This window comes from Neolamprologus multifasciatus, chromosome 8 (genome assembly GCF_963576455.1).
Source record: "Neolamprologus multifasciatus chromosome 8, fNeoMul1.2, whole genome shotgun sequence".
Taxonomy (NCBI): Eukaryota; Metazoa; Chordata; class Actinopteri; order Cichliformes; family Cichlidae; genus Neolamprologus; species Neolamprologus multifasciatus.
Genome location: NC_140446.1, coordinates 4,782,432 through 4,804,264, shown reverse-complemented (window position 1 = coordinate 4,804,264; position 21,833 = coordinate 4,782,432). Strand labels below are relative to the sequence as shown.

General features: G+C 45.0%; 2 protein-coding genes across 7 annotated transcripts in view; one reads left to right on the top strand and one right to left on the bottom strand.

The window, feature by feature from the left end:
• Window positions 1-11,290, top strand: part of srcap (Snf2-related CREBBP activator protein) — a 40,063-nt gene extending 28,773 nt beyond the window's left edge. For all 5 annotated transcript variants that reach the window (XM_085169343.1, XM_085169342.1, XM_085169339.1 and 2 more), the window contains 4 exons: window positions 369-494; window positions 1,991-2,167; window positions 2,282-2,365; window positions 2,544-11,290. In XM_085169343.1, the coding sequence (XP_085025469.1) occupies window positions 369-494; window positions 1,991-2,167; window positions 2,282-2,365; window positions 2,544-7,508 (5,352 nt within the window). In that variant the 3' untranslated portion in view covers window positions 7,509-11,290. The remainder of the gene's footprint in view (window positions 1-368; window positions 495-1,990; window positions 2,168-2,281; window positions 2,366-2,543) is intronic.
• On the bottom strand, window positions 10,181-21,391 carry stx4 (syntaxin 4). 2 transcript variants are annotated; one of them, XM_085169369.1, is made up of 10 exons: window positions 21,194-21,391; window positions 20,761-20,850; window positions 16,948-17,047; window positions 16,721-16,795; window positions 16,571-16,641; window positions 16,132-16,240; window positions 14,962-15,035; window positions 14,529-14,666; window positions 14,338-14,448; window positions 10,181-11,485 (listed from the first exon to the last, which is right to left on the bottom strand). In XM_085169369.1, the coding sequence occupies exons 1-10, from the start codon at window positions 21,221-21,223 to the stop codon at window positions 11,408-11,410; spliced, it is 876 nt and encodes a 291-aa protein (XP_085025495.1). In that variant the 5' UTR covers window positions 21,224-21,391; the 3' UTR covers window positions 10,181-11,407. The 2 variants fall into 2 exon arrangements, with proteins under 2 accessions (XP_085025495.1, XP_085025496.1); XM_085169370.1 differs by lacking the exons at window positions 20,761-20,850; window positions 21,194-21,391 and adding an exon at window positions 19,886-20,754.
• Between the last annotated feature and the right edge of the window lie 442 nt (window positions 21,392-21,833).

Sequence of the window (21,833 nt, the reverse complement as noted above, 5' to 3'; positions counted from 1 at the left end):
GGATAAGCTCAGTGATTCATCTGTGCATGATTAATAGTCGAAAGGCGCTCAAACATGTGGGTGGGTGCTTGGTGCATAATTGAATACAGTCACTGTATCATGTGAAGGGATGTTTTTTCAGTGCTGGATGACAGGCCGAGACCTCATCCCCCTTTTAATTAAATTTGTTCAAACTGTATTTTATATAAATACCACTTGTGCTTTTTTTTTCCTTTATTTATTTTTTTGAAGTATAGTGGAGTTTCTTCTAATTGGTCTTTTTGAGTTTACTGTGTTGATGACATTAAGCAGTTCAAGTGCGTCTCATCAAGCACACATAACCCGTTCTGCCTTTGCTAAATGTGTCCGACTGTCACTTTGTCCCTCAGCAAACCATCAGAGAGCTGTTTGATGTGAATGAGGGGGAGAAGAGGGAGGCGGCGGTGGAGCTGTCGGTGCCCCAGGCTGAGGAGGAGGAAGCCGTCAACAAGCAGAGCACCACCATCCTGGAGCAGGTTAGAAACTTGGTGTACTGGATATTTACCACCCACCAGCGGAAGTGGGGTCAGAAGTTACCGTGGTTACACACCTTTTGGTGATTACCAGGAACAAAATGTACGTTTACTGCAAGTCTTAGATGCAATATAAACTGAATCGGGTTTTTGCTCTCAGCCTATTGAAATGAAAAGCTTAAAAAAAAAGATCTCATGTTAAACGTGATCTTCTTATGAACTTTTGGACTGTTTCAAGGACTTTTTAAGAATTTACCTTACTCATCGATTCAATTCTTACTCGATCGACACTGCGTTCTCATTTGCTCTGTTTTGACAGCTAAGCAGGAACAATGAAATTACATTCATGCAAATCAATTGTATACTGTGGGTCAAATGTTTGTTGAGGTATTTCCCGTCTTTGTTGTGATCTATGTTGAAACTTTGCTCAAAAAAGTAATTATTACACAGAACACTTTTCTCAAAAGTAATGCATTACATGACTTAATTACTCCCGGGAAAAAGTAATTTGTTATACTACTTGTTACATTACTTTCACTCTGCGTTCTTGGCTAGCTTAGCGTTAGCATGCTGTCTGGGCAGATTGTTTTAAAGAACTGTTGTTGGGTTTTTTGTGTTAGCACCATAATGCGGTTGTTTCTGTCCTGGATATGCAGGTTTCCACTTTACCGTTCATCTCGTCCTTTTGTACAATAAATGTTCAAATCCATGCTCTAGACTGCTTCGCTATTTTCCTCCTCTGACACACAAACTGAAATCAGCTGATTGTGCAAGAACCGTAATTGAACTGGTTTTCTTCAATAACTGGTTCTCAATTCCCATCCCTAATGGCTCCCAGTTTTGTCGCTTGATCTAACACGAGAACTCCTGTCGTGTTCCTCCTCTACTTGTGCCCTGGCTGTACTTGAACTGTTGATCTCGTGTCAAAGCCTTGATAATGCACATTTTCAAAAATGTTCTTGCACTGTGCCGTGTGCTGGGACGCACCACAGTTTAGATCATTTCTGCTGACATCCAGGGCTTAAAAATGAAGCCATCTGAGGCTGGCTTTGAAAGCAAGCCATCCCCATATTCATGTAAACATGTATATGAGGATGGCGATGGTGTTAAAATGCCCAAATTTACAGCAGGACTAAACCCGTTTATAGACCAGTACAAAAGCATTTCTGGACTCTATGGATCGTTTCATCCTTTTCCAACTCTGCAGGAGACGGAATTTATAATAACTCCTCCATCTGGTCAGGGTGTGGTAGCTGCTATTTCTCCCCTCCTCCACTTCCATTCACTAACCTGGACCACTGTTTGATAAGAATACAATAGAATAACTTTGGAGATTCGACCAATTTGACTTGGCTAAGTTATTTGATTTTTAAAACCTGAACTTTATTTCACACCTTGTACGCAGACATAATCCGAAAGAGTCAGGAAAAAGTTTTACTCCTGCCACATTTATCATGCTTGTGGACATTTACCTGATTATCTCCATCTGTTTGCTTCAGGCGCTGTGTCGTGCCGAGGATGAGGAGGACATAGTGGCGGCCTCTCAGGCCAAAGCAGAGCAGGTGGCCGAACTGGCGGAGTTCAACGAAAACATACCGCTGGATGACGGCGGGGAGCAGGAGGAAGTGGAGGAGCTCTCTAAAGCCGAGCAGGAAATAGCCGCACTCGTGGAGCAGGTGAGTAAAAACACATCGGCTATAAAAATGTATAATATAGTAAAATATTAATGCTCTGCTGAATCTTTGAATTACAGTTTGTTTAAACGCACCTTTTCCTCTGCTTGTCTTTAGCTCACTCCCATTGAACGCTACGCCATGAACTTCCTGGAAGCTTCGTTAGAAGATGTGTGCAAAGAGGAGTTGAAGCAGGCTGAGGTAAAATCACAACTTTCAACTTCAGCTTAATAATTAGTGATTAATACTTGAAAGTAATTTAGACAATAAAGGGAAAAGCAGGAACTAGAACTAGAAAATATTTGATTTCGGTTTAAGTCAAACATTTTTAACTTGATCAAACTTTAAAAAAAAAAAAATTCTCCTCTTGTGTGTTTAGGAACAGGTGGAGGCTGCCAGGAAAGGTCTGGACCAGGCAAAGGAGGAGGGTCTGAAGCTCCACACATCATCTGATGATGACGAGGACGACTTTTTGTCAACACCAACTTCTGCCGAACCCGCCCATCCAGCTCCAGCCCGCCGTGGTCGTAAACCCAAGGACAAGACTGCCACCTCTACAAGGACTAGCGGCCGACTCCGTGGGGCCTCGCCTGAAACTGAGCCTGAGCCCACGACTCCCAGAGAAGTGCCTGAAAGATCCCGCTCAGGTCTGAGAGGACGAGGAGCTGCCAAAGACACAGGTTCTGTGTCTACGATCCCATCCCGCACAGACCACCACAAAACGTCATCATCCACCCGGGTTCAAGATTCCTCCAAATCTTCGAAAGCGTCATCTCCCGCCAGAGATCACCATAACGCCAAAACCAGGACTCAACCAAACCGCTCCCATCCCAGCCCAGTGCCTTCCCCTCCTACAGCCTCGCCCCCTGGTGGGAAACAGCAGTGTGCTGGGGAGACGGACAGTAAAATCTCCAGAACGGGGAGGGAGGAGAAGGAGGTGGAGAAGGAGAGGAGGGCGTCTGAGTCATCGCTGGAGTCCAGTTGTCCGGCGGATCATCAGACTAAGGATGATGACAGTAAAGACTGCGCCATGTCTCCTCCCTCCACCAGCTCACGGTCGCCTCGCAAGCGGCAGTCAGCTGACGGTGAAGTGCTGCGGGGACTGGTTGAAGATTCACCATCAGCCAAAGTTCTGCGGAAGCTCCCGGGCCGGCTAGTCACAGTGGTGGAAGAGAAAGAGCCACGAAAGAGGCGGCGGCGAGGAAGTGGGACAGGAGGTGGTTGCTCTTCAGAGGAGGCAACGGCGGAGGACAGCGGTGCTGGATTTGTTGACGAGCCAAACAAAGAGGACGCATCACCGAGCCCAGACGGCAAAACTAAAGAGACTGTTAGCAAATCCCCTCTGGACCAAGACGCTACCCCAAGTCCGCCTGTGCACCCTCAGCCTGTCAGAGGCTATCCTCCATATTCCCCTCCTCATCTGTCTCCTGACATGCCAGTGCTGAGGAATCTTCCCGTGCGGCGCAGATTGGAAACCGAATCTCGTATGGCTGCCCAGATGGGAGAGCAGCATCTAGGGAGAGGACGGGGAGCGAACCAGTCCAAGAAAACGGACATCCCACCAGGCAGAGACGCTGCTTCCGTCTCTGCTGCGGAGTCCAGCGTGAACTCTCTCATGCCACCTTTGAAAAGAAAGAGGGGCCGGCCCCCTAAGACTCCCACAAGACTACCTGAACTTGACAACGCATCGACCACATCCCCACATCCCATCTCGGCAATTGAGGAAGGAATCCCGCCACTGTCCCCTAAACGTAAGAGAGGTCGTCCCCGCAAGGACTCAGCGACCACGTTAGAGACCGTTAATGAGAGTCAGAACTCTAATCTATCAAAAACTGATTCCAGGACAGAACTGACGATTTCAGAGACCCCGCCTCCTGCTGCTATTTTTGAAATGACTCGGTCTTCACAGTCGACCAAAGCTGATCAGACAGACACTAAAACTGAGGCTTTGGCTCCGCCTCCAAATCCAGCCTCCTCAACAAAGTCAGATGAAGTTTCCACACCCGTCTCACTTCCCACTTCACCTGCACCCCAGGTGACCTCACTGATCTCTGAGCCTGCCTCTCCCCAAGTGGTTGCTCCAGCCCCAGCTCCAAGTCCAGCCCCAGCACCAGTCCTCTCTTCTTCCACGTATACCTCCACCCCCGTCAGCAACACAGCTCCGTCACCACCTGTCAGCGATGTCCCACCTCCTCCTCCAGGTGTTAAACCAACACTTGTGGTTTCCACAGTTTCAGATGCTGCTGTTCAACCAGCTGTGGAGGCAACCACAACCACACCAATTACACACTCCACTCCACCCACTACGTCATCTTCCAAAGCTGTTAAAGACCCCACCCCAACACTCACAACAGCTGCTACCACAGTGTCTGTAACAGTTAGTATTACACCACAAGTCACCACTGCAATGACATCACCTCCAACTGCTTCTCTTGTGAAGGACTTGCCACAAGCCTCTCTAGCCTCCACACCCTCCAGTCATCCTGTATCGAGTCTGGATACAGCTTCACCCAAGCAGACCCCTCCAACTACAGCTTCACCCAAGCAGACCTCCCCAGCTCCATCTTTACCCAAGCAGAGCCTTCAAGCTACAGCTTCGCCTAAACAGGCCCCTGTAGCTACACCTTCCCCCAAGCAGACCTCCCCAGCTCCACCTTCTCCCAAGCAAACCTCCCCAGCTCCACTTTCGCCCAAGCAAACCTCCCCAGCTCCACTTTCACCCAAGCAAACCTCCCCAGCTCCACTTTCACCCAAGCAGACCTCCCCAGCTCCACCTTCACCCAAGCAGACCTCCCCAGCTCCACCATCGCCCAAGCAGACCTCCCCAGCTCCACCTTTGCCCAAGCAAACCTCCCCAGCTCCACCTTCCCCCAAGCAAACCTCCCCAGCTCCACCTTCCCCCAAGCAGACCTCCCCAGCTCCACCTTCGCCCAAGCAGACCCCTCCAGCTACAGCTACAACTGTGACAGCTCCAGTAAAAACAGCACAAACCAGTATGTTAGACTCAATCCAGACCGTGTCTGACAAGACTTCTACATCACCACCAGTCAAAACAGTGGCACCATCTTCTGGTAATACAGCTCCACCTTCCCCTCCAACCAAAGCAAAGACAATTGAGACTGCTAACAAAAGCCCGACCGAACAAGCATCACCAACTGCAGAGGTTCAGGAACATGTAGAGCCCGAAAAGCCTTCAGCATCAAGTCCAGTCTGCACGCCTCCTCCGACTACACCATCCACAAGTGCTGCTACACCTGCAGAGGCAAAGAATGCTTCAGCAGCTTCATCACCCCCAGCAGAAGGAGTAACAACACCTTCAACTGCAGTGCCCTCCAAAGTCCTCACTTCTTCTTCTCCTCCCAAAACTGCAGAAAAGACTGACAAGACACCTCTGGTAACAGCTACAACATCAGCATCACCGTCTGTCACCATAGCTACATCATCACCAGAAAAGTCTGCTTCCCTAGGGTCAACAACCACAACCATCACCCCTGCTTCAGTAGCTACAGTCACAGCATCCACAACCAAAACAGCTCCACCCGTGTCCACTACACAAACCTCTGCAGTCACTTCCTCTCAGCTACAAACTTCTTCATCCACAAGTGTTCCTGCACCATCTCAGACCGAGGAAGCCACACCTGCTCCCATATCCGCTCCCCCATCCACTCCCCTCGTTGCACCATGTTTAGCGCCATCAACAGAGAAAGAGTCAGCTTCTAAAAGCGACCAAGAAGAGGTGACAGAAATGGAGGCTGAAGCTGCGATGAGTAAGGAAGACGACGACAAAAAGTCAGACTTTAGCCAGTCTCAGCCTAAAAGAAGAAAGGTGGAGAGTTCCTCTGAGACCAAAGAGTCAGGAAGGCCCCAAGGAGTGGGACGAGAAACAAAAACCACAACCCCCATTCCGAAAGATGAAGCTAACCCTCTGGAAGAAGAGAAAACTACTGAGGATCAGAAACCTGCTATCCAGAAAAGGTCACTTAGTCGCCAGAGTAGCCAGGAGTCTGCTCGCTCTTCTTCGCCATCGTCTGGGTGCTCTACCTCCACCCTCACCCGCCATGCTCACCACAAGAGGACCTACGAGAACAGACATCCTACCAAGAAGAGGCGAGTGGATCCTACATCAGAGGCAGGGAAGGAGGACAAGGAGGAACAAGGCGAGGAGGAGAAGATAGAAGGGGGTAGTGAGACAGACCTTCCCACCACTGCCTCTCGAAGGAGGCGCTCCAGGTCTCCTTCCTCTTCCTCCTCTGACTCTGACAGCAGCAACAGCAGGAAGGAGCACCGGCTTACTCGCTCAGCAAAACGCAGGCTCCAAGATCAGGAGAAGGAAAAGTGCACCAAGGACAGGAAGGGAGCCAAACCAGCAAGCAGCTCGGACAGAAACTCGTCAAACAACACCAATGCGTCCACGGGAGGAGAGTCGGGCAGCGATACGTCCTCTGTTAGGATCACCAGGAAGTCTGTGGGATCACAGCCGCCACAGGACACTAAAACGCTGACCAACAGCACCCCCTCGCTACCTCCTGAGCCAGAGGTTCTAGGGAAAAGGTGCTCAGCACTCAATGCAGCAGCCAAGCTTTTAGCTATGAAAGGCAGGGTGGACACCCCAGGCCACACCCCTCGGAAAGACTCCACCCCTAAAGCTCCTGCGACTTCCACCACTGCCCCTTTGGACAAAAACCAAAAGCCTAAAAGTAAAAGTGTGCCAGCTTCTCCTCAGAGCAACTCTGTGACCAACAACAAAAGCAGCAAACCTTCAACACCCAATCAGGCGAGCCGATCTACATCACGCTCCACCAGACAGTGCCCTGGCTCTCTGGTTCCACCCTTAGAGGTGGAGTACAAGAGGCCTAAACCAGAGGAGAAAGAGAGAGGGAGCAGGAAGTCCTCGAGGAGCAAGGAAGGCGAGGGAGAGACGCGATCGTCGTCAAGGGGCCACAGCGCCTGCAGCAGCATGAGCAGCGATGGCGAGGGCGACTGCGGCGGACGCAGCAGCAGAAGCCGCAGCAGCAGCAACAGCAGCCAGCGCACCCTCAGCTCCCAGAACACGGAGCACCGAGGTTCCCGCTCCCGTGCCACTTCTTCCGGCAGCGAGCGGGAGAGGGACCGCAGCTCTGAGCGGGCAAAGAGCCGTGACAAAAAGGAGAAACAACAGCGAGAGAGCCGCAAGGAGAGGAGGTCCCAGAAGCTCTCGCAGGATGTGACCAGCAGCTCGGGAACCGAGGGGTCAACGCCGGACAGGGTGCTACGGAGCGTTGCTGCACTCGCTGCAGTGCAGGCCCGGTCACCGGCCGCAAGCACCCGCTCCTCCTCAAGCCAACAGCGTCACAATAAGACATGATCGGAGTGCCAAAGGGGAGAATTAAAAAAAACAAAAAAAAAACAGAAGCGAGGGTGTGGCAGAGCGTGATACGAGAGCATGGCGTGATCTCCAAGGTTGCTGCTTTGTCTGCACTCTGAGGAAAAACAAGAGCAAACTGAGTGCTGCACAAGCCAGGGACCTCACCGCCTCTCGGGCCCTCTCCCTTTCTAGTCGGGGCGCGCCAGCTCTGCTTTTGAGCGCCGGGGGAAGGCTCAGGGACGCTGGACTGACGGTAAACAGGCGGCGCCGCTGTCGAGCGTCCAGATATGTGGACATGCCGTGGATAAAACTCACCACTTGGACTCGGAGGGGGTGGGGCGTGGGTGGGACAAAAGGTGCAAGTTGTTAGTTCACATAATGTACTGTAATCATTAAAAGACTGGAACACTCAGATGCTCTGTTAAGACAGGGTTAAACGGCGCCCTCTGCTGGGTTACCCATGAAAAGTAATTTGTGTGACATTTAAAAGTCTCGAGTGAGCGGTTGTATTGTAAGTTGAAGGTTTTAGAAAGTTTGGTTTTGAGATTTTCTGTCCTGACTATTGTTTCTCTGTAGTCAGTTGATAAGTTATGCATATTTTATTATTTCTTCCAGGTTATTAGGAAGAGAACAGATCTGTCAATGTGATCTTTGCTGCACTATGCTGGAGCTCGTCTTTTTGTTCGGCCCCTCCTCTCCCCCTCTTTGTTTATTTTTAATTTTTTTTATTTTCTCCATGTCACTTTCTGTTCATCGGATTCGAAAATCCAGCCTTGCATTTCTCTTTTGCACATCTTTAATAACGTGGCCCTCGGCTTTTTTTTCAGTACTCCGTGGTGTTGTGATGCGTTTGTTCATCAACTGAAGTCGATGAATTGGTTCCTGGTACCTGACGATGTTTGTCTCCAGTTTGGAAAATCTTTAGTCACACCACAAAATCCAGCTTTCATCCCCCAAAACGTCCTAAAGGCAGTTTAAAAAATTACTTGTCACAAAAGGCCAAGTAAATGTTGAGAACTGAATTTAAGAGTGCCTCTGTGGCCAAATGGTTTTGAACCTCAGATTGCCTTGTGAAGCACCTGAAGCAGGGGTGTTAAATTTCTCTTATTCAGTTATTAAAAAACTAATTAATCCAAAAAATGATGTGGGGAAAAATCCAACCCTTACATGAAACAAGAAAGGAAAAACACCCCGAGCATCAGTGCTACTGAATTAATGTTTCACACTTTGTTTTTCTCTCACATCATCGATTTTGGTTCATGTTTAAAAAAAAAAAGAAAAAAGTATACTTGGACAAAATAAAAAAAAATATGTGAATAAAATTACTGGTACAGTTTGAGATGACTGTAAATTGTCGATTTACTTTTGAGCAAAGATGATATCTGGTGGGGGGGCGGGGGGTAGTTTATGGTGATGGTCTTACTTTGATTTCTGTCTCTTTTTGTTGCATTCCTTTGATCCTTGTAATTCCACATTGTTTTACTTGAAAATTATGGCAATTACAGTTGAATAAAAAGACCAAAAATTAGTTGAATTCTTTTTTTTTTTTTTCTCAAATTAAGATTTATTTCTGTCTGACCAACAAAAGAAAGAAGAGTTGGAGCTCTGCGATAGTCTGCTGAGCTTCACCTTCTATTAGTGCGACTTACCAAACTCCAACTCTTAATGGATTATCTGACAAATATGGTTTGCTGTGTAGCAGAAGTCATCCAAGAGGTTATTAGTTTGTTTATAGATGTAATCTTAATGCCTTCCAAATATCATGACTTCTAGCTCCAAAAATGCAGTTGGAGCTAGCAGACCAACTTAGCTGAGGTTAAATCCTGAAGCATGAAAAACTGTCAGGTCTGAAACATCTTCTGTATCTGTAACAGAGAATCAACTGCTTTTATGAAGCGCTTCTGTTTTTATTGTAATACTTTTACTTGTTTCCCTAAATCTTGCCTCTGACATTTGCCCTCCATACTTTCACAGACTAACACTTAAGACCAATGAAAACTAAACTGAATTAAAACAAAGTCAAAATAGAATAAAAATTAGAGAATATAACTGCCCTCGGCTCACCTGATTCATGACCTCATCTGTAACATTTTTGCAGTGAGTTTATTGGCTCAATCAGTAGTTTTAGCTCTTAAATATAAATCAGCTAAAGAGTTTCAGTGTCACAATTACTGACCTCATGTCTGGTTTCAAATCAGCTTTTTTCAATCATAAAAATGAAATGTTTGGTAAAATACAAAATTGGTCTGTGTTAACCTGCATTTTTGTCCCTTTGGCTACAAAGCCAACAGCTGCTCTCTAACAGAACAGGGAGGGAGGACACCCTGACTTATTTTAATGAAAACTGCCCACTGACTTTTTTCCCTCCCACCCATCAGGATGGAAACACCCCACAGCTGAGTGTTCAACAAGCTCGCCAACTTTAAAGCTTTCAGGGATGTTTTCCATTTTCCTGTGAGGTACAGTGTTCTTCATTATTTCAAACCACTGTACACCCTGTGCATTAAATGGATCATAAAAATGCAGGTTAGGCAGGTATTCCAGACTTTGTCCTCCCCAGCAACGTTTTCCAGTTCTTCCCGGGGATCCCGAGGTGCTTCCAGGCTCCTTTAGAGGGCCAGCTGATAGTTCAAGACTTGCTAATCTTAAAAAGATACAAGGCAGACTGAGGATAATGGAACATGGCGGTATTTTATTTTAAAACAAATGTATAATAAAATAAATGAGCGATGCAAAATTTAAACAGCCATAATTTTACACAGTAGCCGTGTCACTCCCCTCCGTCCTCCGCCAGCCTTTTTCACAGCAACTTTTCTGCTTCTGAACGAGGCGTCAGCGAGAAGCCGCCTCTCAGTTTTGCTTCATCTTTTCTTTTTTAAATGGGTTTCATTTGTCCCCTTGGTGTATTTTGACTCCAAAATATAGCAAAAAAAAATGCATAATGGGACAAAACGGTGAGAAAAAAAACAGAACAAAACACGTTGAAGTCTAAAATACATCCATCCCTTTTTGTTAATGCACGACGTCACATTTGCAAAGGAGAAGGCACCATTTCTGAAGACGTGTGTGTTGTTTAAGCAGGCGCTTGCACAACGTTTTGAGTCAAAAATGCAAACTGGAAGGACACAGGAAAGGGGAAGCGTTGGACCTGTAGTGTTGAGACACCTTATGCAAATGTGAAGAGAAGTGAGGAGGAGGAAAGGGCGGAGGGTAGGGGTTATTTCACACACACATACAAAAAAATCTGTATTTACACTTGTTACATGTACGCAGTATGAAAAAAAAACCTTTGAAGTTTTAAAAATCATCTGCATAAATTTTTTATCACCAGCAACATCGGTTATGTACAATTATATTAGTCTATTTCCTGTATCCGACTATAAAAGGCCTACATTATAAAATTGTTCTTTAGGTCTCCAATTCATCCAGAAGCATCAACGTTACAACAGTTTTCCTGAGTACAGTATGACGAGTGCCAGTGTTTGATCAATACTGCTCTGTGCCCCACTCAAGGTCACTTAATTCCTCTTTTTTTTCTATTTTTTTTCTTTTTTTAAACACAGGAGGGGAAGGATCGACTGGTGTAACAGTCCACAGTGAGTCCCGCTGTTTGTTTTTGCAGAACAGAAACTGACAGAAAACGTGCGGCGCCGGCATCGAGCGCGCAGCACAGATTGTGAGATTAAACGAGAGAGCACATCTCTTCCATACAACAGAAAAAGTGGAGAGTAGGACCGTTAGGCGGACAGGAGGGTTAGAGGAATAAAAAAAAAAAAATCAAACTGAAATCCACTGACTCCGCTCAGCTGTACATCCTGTGAGCTGATGTATACGCATGAATGTGTGGATTTGGGGGGTATCCATAATGTGCTTCTGCTAACTTGCACCACAGGGTGTTGCTAGGAGAAGGTGGCGACCAAGGCGATGATGATGATGAGGAGAAGGATGGCCAAACAGATTCCAATCCAGAGTTTTTTCTGCAGCGGGAGATAAGCACACAGGTTAGAGTCATTCCAGGAAAGAAAAATCAATCCCCCCACCCCATCATGGTTTCAGAGTGGGGCCAATTTAAAGTCTCCGACACAGAAACAAGTACAGCAGCCCATTTTTCTGTGGGATAGATCGCTGTTTATAATAAGTTACAGCATATGAGAGGTCTCATTTTAACCCAACATGTAATACCAGGCTTGTTTTCTAGCTAACAAAGGCGTGGTTTGTAAAGTTAACCTTGTTTTTTGTTTCCTTTTCTTTCTTTTGTGCGTGAGCAACACACATCGTCTTTTTCAATCACGTCATAAAACCAGAGCTTTCCCAACTGATCATCATGAGGCTGTGAGGCTTAGCTGGTGCCATAAAGTCTGACCAGATGGGGATTTAATTCAAAGCGTCAACACCCAAAGACAAGCTATTGTGTTTTCAGGGCCTGTAACTTGCACAACTTTTGAATGGCTTCAATAAAAAAGCTAAAGTTGCTGTATATAAAAATCAGCTGATCGTGATCGGGTCAGGTGGGAGATGCTCACTGATTTTATACGGGATGATGTGTTCAAGATTAAAGCAGTTTTCCTGCAAAGAACTCAAGCCAAGATTTAGTCACTTCTATTTAATTTTATTTACATAACGACAAATCACATCAGCAGTTTCCTTAAAGTGCTTTTTACTTTAAAATAAAAAATAAGTATTTAATAATAAAAACATACCCTTTGAACAAGCACTTTGTGACAGTGGGAATAAAATAAAAGAACCCTGCAGCAGAACCAGGCTCAGCGAGGGGTGGCCATCTGCCCCGGTGGGACAAATCTGGATCTTATTTAACTTAACTTATAAAGTTGACCTAAAGCTGTTTGATCAGTCGATGTGTCATATAAACACTAAAGTCGCTCCATTTCATAACCATAAGCAACAATCAGGAGCGTTAAAGCATCCCAGCATTCGAAATACAGCTAGAAGATGTGCCTGGTATCAAAAAGGAGACATTCACATGCTGTAGCTTGTTTCGACCAGACACCTGTCCCACATGGTTATATGACCCTTCAAAGTTAACGAAAAAGCACTTTAAGTTTTGGCTCTCATCTCTTATTGTGTAGTTAAAAAAATTAACATGATTTAATACAGAAAAAAAACGTCTGTATTTTGTCCGTAGACCATCTTGTTTCTTAAAAACAGATGTAATAGGTGTGGGTTTGGTCTCGCAGAGGACTCGTCACAGCTTTTACCTCACATGAGACCCTAATGTGCAAAATTACAAACTGAGAGCAAAAACTGATCAGAAAAGTGTTTTTCCCCATACATCCTCACTTCACAAGAGTCGCCCCCTGCTGGCCAAGAAAGCAGCACTTCACTCGTCACACAGTCTAGGATTTTTAATCTTTTTAACGTGAGTCTGATAGAACAGATGGGATTACCACAATATTTGAGAAGCTTAATTTATTTGCTGTTCTCCTCCATTAGAGCAGTTTCCAGTGTCAATATTTACAAACTCCCCGACTCTGGAGCGTGCTGCCGTTAAGCACACAGAGGCCGCTCCTCTGCACGTTTAGCACAGTGATCGAGTTTTAGTGGCGATCCAAACAGCATTTCTCTGCAAGGCAGCATTTTCCAAAGAATAATGAGGAAACTCGTTTCAGGAAGTTTCACCTTGCGTCACTCATGTGAATACAGGGCAGCGCTATTCTCTCATAACAGCACGGAGGAGGAAGAAAAACAAAGAGGATCGGAGTCCTCTCCTCGTTTTCCCTGTAAAGTACCCATGAAACCAAAAGAGGATACGACTCTCTGCAGCACAAAGTGTCCGTTTATTGTTATGCATCTGTGCTGTTTCTGATTTAGTTTTTAATTTAGGAGATTTTAGGACAACTGCTTACACTAGGAGAGCTGGTATATTTATAGAAAAAGGCACTAAGAGAATATTAGGAAAACAGCGAGTTGTGTTTCCATCTCTTCATCAACACATTCTGGTTTCCAAATTTAATGATAACCATTAAATTAATTACTGTTTAATAACAAGCTTAAGGAAGTATTTTCATAGATTTTACAGTTTCACTGAGTGTAGTCTGTGTAGCTGACCTCTAAATTGGAAAATAAGTATTTCTCTGACATTACCTGATGTCTGCATGGAAATAACCAACAATCATGCTTGATGACAGTTGGTTGGGCCTCTCCACACTCTCTTCTGCCAGTGTGAAGCTGCTGTGTTCTGTTCACAGATGACAACAGCTTCACGCCGATGATGGCCTCTGATCACAGGTCCCACTAAAGGACTTCAGGTCATCCTCAGCCACCCTCGCTGAGTCTGATTCTGACATGTGTACATGTAGGGCTCTGACCAGCTCCTGCTCTCTCCTCCACACTGTGGAGCTCCTGGAGGAGCTGAAAAGGGTACAGGTACTATCTCATGGCAGTAGCAGCGAAACAAAACTAGAGGAGGGATAAGCGAGAGCACGCACTGTAAAACCATTTCCTGTTGCCTTGTTGTTGCCTCACTACCAGTTGTTGCTTTAATTTGCACCAAAGCAGCTGAAATCATAAATGTTTCTGCTTCCTAACTGGACAGACTGATCCTCCTGAAGTTTAATCTTTGTGTTGTTATTTTAGAGAAAAGTGAGAACCTGCAGAAACGAGCACCTTAATGTGAATGTGGGAAAACCGTCTCTTGGCTAAGAGGCGTCGCATCGATTTGCATCCCTGTTTAGATTGTGTGTGTAATCGAGCTGCGAGAAAACTTGGCTTCGTTGTTGCTGTGAGTGTAATGAAAGTAAAAGTGACGCTTAGATCGACTGATTAAAAAACCGTCCTTTTCATGATGTCATTCGGGTTTCTCTGTGCGTACCTTGCGTGATTTATGCTGATACGTGACCGCTTTCTCCAGCTCGCCCTTTGCTTTCTCCACGTAGTCCGAAGACTTGTTGATATTGTTCTCAATCCTGTCCACCATCTCCCCCTGCGGTGAACAAAAACATCACGATCAAACGCCATCCGCTGCCCGAACCAGCTCCACCGACTTCACTGGCGCTGCGTTACCTGAGCCTCCACCTCCATGGCGAGGTACTGGAACATGTCGTGCAGCTCTCTGATGCTGCTCTCCAGCTTCAGGATCTCATCGTGCCGGGACTCGATCTCATTCAGAGCCTGCCTCGTAGCTTTAGTGTCACTCAGGATCTGGACACCATATTTATTAGGGAAATCGTGGACAGCAGAACCAGGCACAACTTTTCAGGGGGTCATCTATGAACAGCAGCACAAAACCTGCAGGATTCTTCGCACGACCTACTTGAGTTAGACTACAGCACAGCTAAGGGCTGCACAGGATATTCTTACCATATCTGTAGTCCTGTTTGAGCAGTTAGAGAAGTGTGTGAAAGTTACTAAACCTGCATCTGCTGCAGGGAAGTCTGTGTTGTGGTTTCTCACGTTGAAACACACTTTCCTTTTTGTTAACTTCGCACGTACTCACATTTTGGGTGAAAACATCCGTCTGCCCGCTCTCGAGCATCGTATCCAGCTGCTCATCTGTCACGTTGCTGCCAGCTGAAGACGGGAGAAAATCGAATCAGAGCGCTTAGAGGAACGCGCAGAACGGTGAAGATATTCTGTCCTCGTCTACAGCTGATTACAGCGCTCCCATTAGCATTATTCACACTCTACTAGAGTAGCTTTGCATGATTAGCAGTTCAAAATAATCTCTTTATCTTAAACTTGAAGGCGTTTCAGCCATTCCCCTTTTAGCCAACCCTCTTCTGACTGACGGGTGGAGCTGGGTGGGTGAGCTTCGAGATAAGAGGTCCCATTTAGGTCACTGTAATATCCATACATCAACATTTTAGAGCAGTTTAAGGCCTGAGCTTTTTAGTTTGTACCTAAACTGACTTCATTATTTGACTGAATGGTTTCATTTAACAGGAACGCCCACAGGAAATTACAGCAGTGCTTTCTAGTCATTCGTGACCACACATGAAGCTGCGCAGAGCTGCTAGCCGAGCACCTTTGACTCATCTTTGGTCAAATCAGCTTAGCACCAGCATGGTGTCAGAATTCTTTTAAAGTGAACTTATGCTTTTCCTTTAATTCATGTCCTGTTTTAAAGGTTGATGATCAAATTTTAAAATAAGGTGATCAGTTTATGTACACGTATTTCCTGTGAGCTAAAAGCTCAGGCTTCAGACTGTGTTTTTCTAGTCTTGGCTCAGTATGACGTTACAGAGAGGGGATATTTCTAATATGGTCACAAACCCCACCCACCGGCCACCCAACCCTTCTGTGTTTGAGGGGCAGCCAATTAGGAGAAAGTTGGCTTAAAAAGGGGGAGGAGCTAAAACTGCTTTTGGTACAGTACAAGATTAAAAAATAAAATAAAGGATTATTTTGAAATGTGAATCATGCAAAGCTACCCTAGTAGAGGCCAACTGCACATTAGTGTGAAATATCCATCTCACCCCCTTTAAACATATGTTGTGTCATTTTAAAACAGAAAGTGATGAAAGAAGAAAACGGCACGGCGTTGTCACCCGACTTTAAGCCTCCTGCCGTAGTGTGGAAGTGATCGGTAAAACTGATTTCCCCAACTGAGACCACAGACCACAAAAATCTGACATGGTGACAGATATATCTCCTCGGTGCTACTCACTGATTTTCAGCTGCCTCTGTATTCTTTCCACGTTTCTGTCCCTGTACTGAGCCTGGATGGTGTTACAGTGGCCCATCAGCTCCACAAACTCCTTGGACAAGATAGCGTGCTGGCAAAAGGAGAGCGAATGAAAAAGGAAGCAGAGTGAAAAAACAAATGTAGTGGTAATTTCCCTCAAATTTCCCCAAAACCAGCTGTCATTTTCACAATGAGTGGCCATTACAGATAACAGCTACGATTTAGCTGCTTTTGAAATGGTTATCAATAACCAAAGTCTAAACTATCAGCACAGCATTCATTTCCAATTTAAGGCTATAAATCTCATTAAAACTGATCATACGCCAGTCACATGACCTCGACGGCATGCTGTTTACAGAGAAAATAGAAAGAGAGAGGGGCGTTATGTTTTTAGCTGATTACAAAAAGTCTCGGGTGCTACCTGTGTGCGCTGCATTCGAGTATTTATGGGTATGTATTTCCCATCATCCTCTCCCTTCTTGGGCTCAATACCTGTGGAAAGATGGCCATAAGTCAAGCCACGCTGAACAAAAGAATAAATCTTTTCCCCCTGCAGCTCAAAGATACTCACTCTTCAGCTTTCTCTGGATTTGACCAGCCAGCGTTTTGATCTCGTCTCGAAGAGTTTGGAGCCCTTTCTTCATATCTGTGCAAAAGATCAAAAACAGTAAATTGAGCAAACAAAACCCTTGAATATGACAACCTGATCGCCCCTCTCCTCTGACAGTTTACTAACACGCTTCTGTCTGCAACTTTCGGTGAACCACTACACCTTATATATGACGATATATTACGCACCTTCCTTCGGTAGCGCCTCGCCCAGCACAGTTTTCTGTTTGTTCTCGAGGTCAGACACCATCCTTTTGAGCTGCTGGAGCCCCTGGTGAATTTCTTGGGTCTGACGACAACAAGGAAAGAATTTTAGGTTTCTTAGGGAACAAGAGAACTATTTTGTTAGCTCAACTTAACTCATATATCAAGCAAATATCATCCTATTCCCTCTCTCAGTCCTTATAGCTAAAATGGGTGCAGCTCCCTCTGATATCTATGAAGCAATGCCAACATATGTAAGGTTTCTTTGTGTTAGCTGGCTCAACAACACCTAAAGCCCCCCATCAGAGACAATAACGGGTATCGCACAGGCTTTCTGCTCCAGGCTCTGACTGCACTCACAAAAACAAGGCACTACTGGTGCAGCAAATAATTCAGAGAAGCAGTGCTGCAGAAAAGTGTTTGTTTTGTGAATTCATAAATTAATATACCATCACATGAAAAAAGAAAGTTTCCCCTGGACTCTCTGCAGTCCTGTAAGAAGAACTAAGTCCGCAGCGTAACCAGATCCCCTCTTAACCCTACGCCGTAGCCTGACGTGCACCTCCTAAGAAATATAACTACATGCTGGGTCGATGCAGCACACAACACGTGGAAGGTTATGGCGTAGGGTTAAGAGGAGGTTCCAGTTTTGTCACAAGTTATGACGCAGCTTTCCTACGCATTGATTAGGAACACCTGGCTGCTACTTGCCCTCTTACAGTGGGGCAAAAAAGTATTTAGTCAGCCACCGATTGTGCAAGTTCCCCCACTTAAAATGATGACAGAGGTCAGTAATTTGCACCAGAGGTACACTTCAACTGTGAGAGACAGAATGTGAAAAAAAAATCCATGAATTCACATGGTAGGATTTGTAAAGAATTTATTCGTAAATCAGGGTGGAAAATAAGTATTTGGTCACCTCAAACAAGGAAAATCCCTGGCTCTCACAGACCTGTAACGTCTTCTGTAAGAAGCTTTTCTGTCCCCCACTCGTTACCTGTATGAATGGCACCTGTTTGACCTCATCATCTGTATAAAAGACACCTGTCCACAGCCTCAACCAGTCAGACTCCAAACTCCGCCATGGCCAAGACCAAAGAGCTTTCGAAGGACACCAGGAAAAGAATTGTAGACCTGCACCAGACTGGGAAGAGTGAATCTACAATAGGCAAGCGGCTTGGTGTGAAAAAATCAACTGTGGGAGCAATCATCAGAAAATGGAAGACATACAAGACCACTGATAATCTCCCTCGATCTGGGGCTCCACGCAAGATCTCATCCCGTGGGGTCAAAATGATCATGAGAACGGTGAGCAAAGATCCCAGAACCACACGGGGGGACCTGGTGAATGACCTGCAGAGAGCTGGGACCAAAGTAACAAAGGTCACCATCAGTAACACACTACAACGGCAGGGAATCAAATCCCACAGTGCCAGACGTGTTCCGCTGCTGAAGCCAGTGCATGTCCAGGCCCGTCTGAAGTTTGCCAGAGAGCACATGGATGATACAGCAGAGGATTGGGAGAATGTCATGTGGTCAGATGAAACCAAAGTAGAACTTTTTGGTATAAACTCAACTCGTCGTGTTTGGAGGAAGAAGAATACTGAGTTGCATCCCAAGAACACCATACCTACTGTGAAGCATGGGGGTGGAAACATCATGCTATGGGGCTGTTTTTCTGCCAAGGGGACAGGACGACTGATCCGTGTTAAGGACAGAATGAATGGGGCCAAGTATTGTGAGATTTTGAGCCAAAACCTCCTTCCATCAGTGAGAACTTTGAAGATGAAACGAGGCTGGGTCTTCCAACATGACAATGATCCAAAACACACCGCCCGGGCAACAAAGGAGTGGCTCCGTAAGAAGCATTTGAAAGTCCTGGAGTGGCCTAGCCAGTCTCCAGACCTCAACCCCATAGAAAATCTGTGGCGGGAGTTGGAAGTCCGTGTTGCTCGGCGACAGCCCCAAAACATCACTGCTCTTGAGAAGATCTGCATGGAGGAATGGGCCAAAATACCAGCTACTGTGTGTGCAAACCTGGTAAAGACCTATAGTAAACGTTTGACCTCTGTTATTGCCAACAAAGGTTATGTTACAAAGTATTGAGTTGTATTTTTGTTATTGACCAAATACTTATTTTCCACCCTGATTTACGAATAAATTCTTTACAAATCCTACCATGTGAATTCATGGATTTTTCTTTCACATTCTGTCTCTCACAGTTGAAGTGTACCTCTGGTGCAAATTACTGACCTCTGTCATCATTTTAAGTGGGGGAACTTGCACAATCGGTGGCTGACTAAATACTTTTTTGCCCCACTGTATTTCCTGCCGAAGCAACAAAGGTTTTTGACGCGACAGCTGCAAGTTAAAGCTGTGAAATGTTTAACTTGATTCATCGTAATATTCAGTGAATTCAGGACTAACGATGGACCGTGGCTCGATGACAAAGGTGTGGAAACCACTTCAGTCTGTGGCCAAATTAAAGTCAAAATTTTAAGATGCCGGCTACAAATTTTGAGTTATGGATGGAAAAAGAAAAAAGTTCTTTAGTGAGCGAGCTTCCATGATTAAACCCTGTTTACGCTGCTGCTCAGCTTTCCTCAGCATGAAAAATATAAGCATACTTACAACATATTCTCAATCAGTGAAAGCACATTTCCAGATGACTTTTAACCAAAACACTGAACATAACCTTCTGCAGACCAGGTCATGTGTTCAGTCTAAGTTACCGTAGTGATCCAGCCAAGTAAAAAGCCACCTAAAAAGGCTCACTAACCAATTAATCTGCCTTATAACTAGACTAGTCAAGCTGGTTGAACAACTACTGACTTTTTAAAAATAAAACACTTGCATACAGCATCGTTAACCCACTTATTTACACAGTACAGTTTAAACTGCTCTGACTCCACATCTATTTAACCTGACACTGGATGTCCAGCCTCTATGCCTCCCTGCCCTTACGTCCTTGTGTCCTCTCCCCAGATAACCTTGGTCATCCTCCAGCTTCTCTCCTCCTGTTGGTGAATGGTGTCACAAACATAAACGTCTTTCTAAAAATTTATAGTGGCAAGAAGGTCAAGTGGATCAGGCTCAGAGGTCTCGTACTTTCCATGTTTTTGCTTTGGACCAATAAAAACAAAGAACAAACCAATTTCTATCCACGGACCATCAGAATGGATCACTGATGAACTGTCGAACTTTAATTATTCATAATTGTACATTTGCAATTTTGTACATTTATATTAACCTGTAAACTGTGTTTTGCTTGTAAACGTCTTGAATCTTGAAATATGAGAATATCTAAGGCATTCCTGACATATTAGTCACACTTTTTGGACCTTTAAAATACTTTCTAGGGGGAGTTTTCCATACCAAGAATAAGACTCCAAGGACAAAAATGTGGATATGCATAAATTGAGCAGTTTCTTCTAACCATTTTAAATCAAAACCCAAAGACATTCAAACACATTACTACAGGGGCCTAAGATCAGCGCAGAGAATAGTCACATTTTGTGATATTAGGTGAATAACTCTGGTTCCTTACTCGTGACAGTTCGGGTTCAAGGAGACTGGGATTTAGCAGACTACGATTTGTTGACAAAACAGGTTAAGAACGCATCAGCAGCAGTCTGTGATATTTAAGCCTCTGTAGTGCATTTTTGTCTCTCTTTTGCACAAATGTAAAATTCAGAAGTGTGTGCAAACTACCACAGTGATTGACTAACAGGAGGACCGTGCAGATCATTTGATTTTGGGGGATTTTCCAGAGAGAAGTGCGTGATGTTTCTGCCTCACCTTTCTGAAAAAGGTTTCATTTTCCTTCTCCGAGCCTCCAGGTTTGATCAGCGCTTTGCCCTCCTCATCGTCATCCGAAGCCTCTGCGGTCTGAAGTCACATTGATTTTAAATAACATAAACAGAAGAAAAACAGTGAGTGCTTTCTCGCTGTCCGAGGATGTGAATCATGAGCCCTGCCCTGTCCCGGCCTGCCCTATCCTTTAAGGAGAAAGGACTGCAACGGAAGTTGGAAGCAAAACATCAACAAAGTCAACTTTTAAAAAGAGAAATATCTGCAAAAAATATCCCACTTAAGCACTTTTTGATTCCCTCTGCTCGTCTAAGTTGTCCCTGGAGACTGTTAGGTTAACTCGGGTAAAGTAGTGAACTGGGCTAACTTAGCCACGCTAGCGGAGCTAGAGCTAATGTTAGCACTTTACTTTGAAACTCACATTTCCTAATTCTTTGGTCCGGTCCCTCATTTTTCCAAAAGCGAAGGGAAGAAATCAAAAGTAAAAACCGCTGCACTGAAATAAAGCGAGCCGCTCCCAAAGCGTAATATCCGCAAAGTTCACGCCGCCGCTGTCATTCAACTAGTAAACTCCAGCGGCAGCGCGTCTTCTTCTGCGGCCCACTCAACACTCAACTCATCGACTCACTGGCGCCCCCTGTCATAGCAGGAGGAACTGCTGAAAGGCTACAATCGTAGGCTTTCTTCCCAAATACTCACTACGTAGAATAATCTAGGCGTATAAAGATAAATAAAAAATATGTGCGAATATTTATATAGATAAATAAACACATATTGTGCAGATACAGTGGCGATATAAGGGTCGTGACTTTAGGATATTAAGATTAAGGAGGCACAGAAAAAGAGAATAGATAATTTAGTGGACAAGTAAAGGAAAAGAGGAAAAAATTAAACAGGAAAAGCAAACAAAGACTAACAACAATATTTTGATCATGGGTGTTGTAATGTAATAAAATGCAATTGTAGACTTTATAGAAAAACAGACCTCAGAACTTATTACAAATTTTAAAATTAAGCCAGTTTTATATGGTCAGTAATATTGCTCACTTACTCTTGTACTT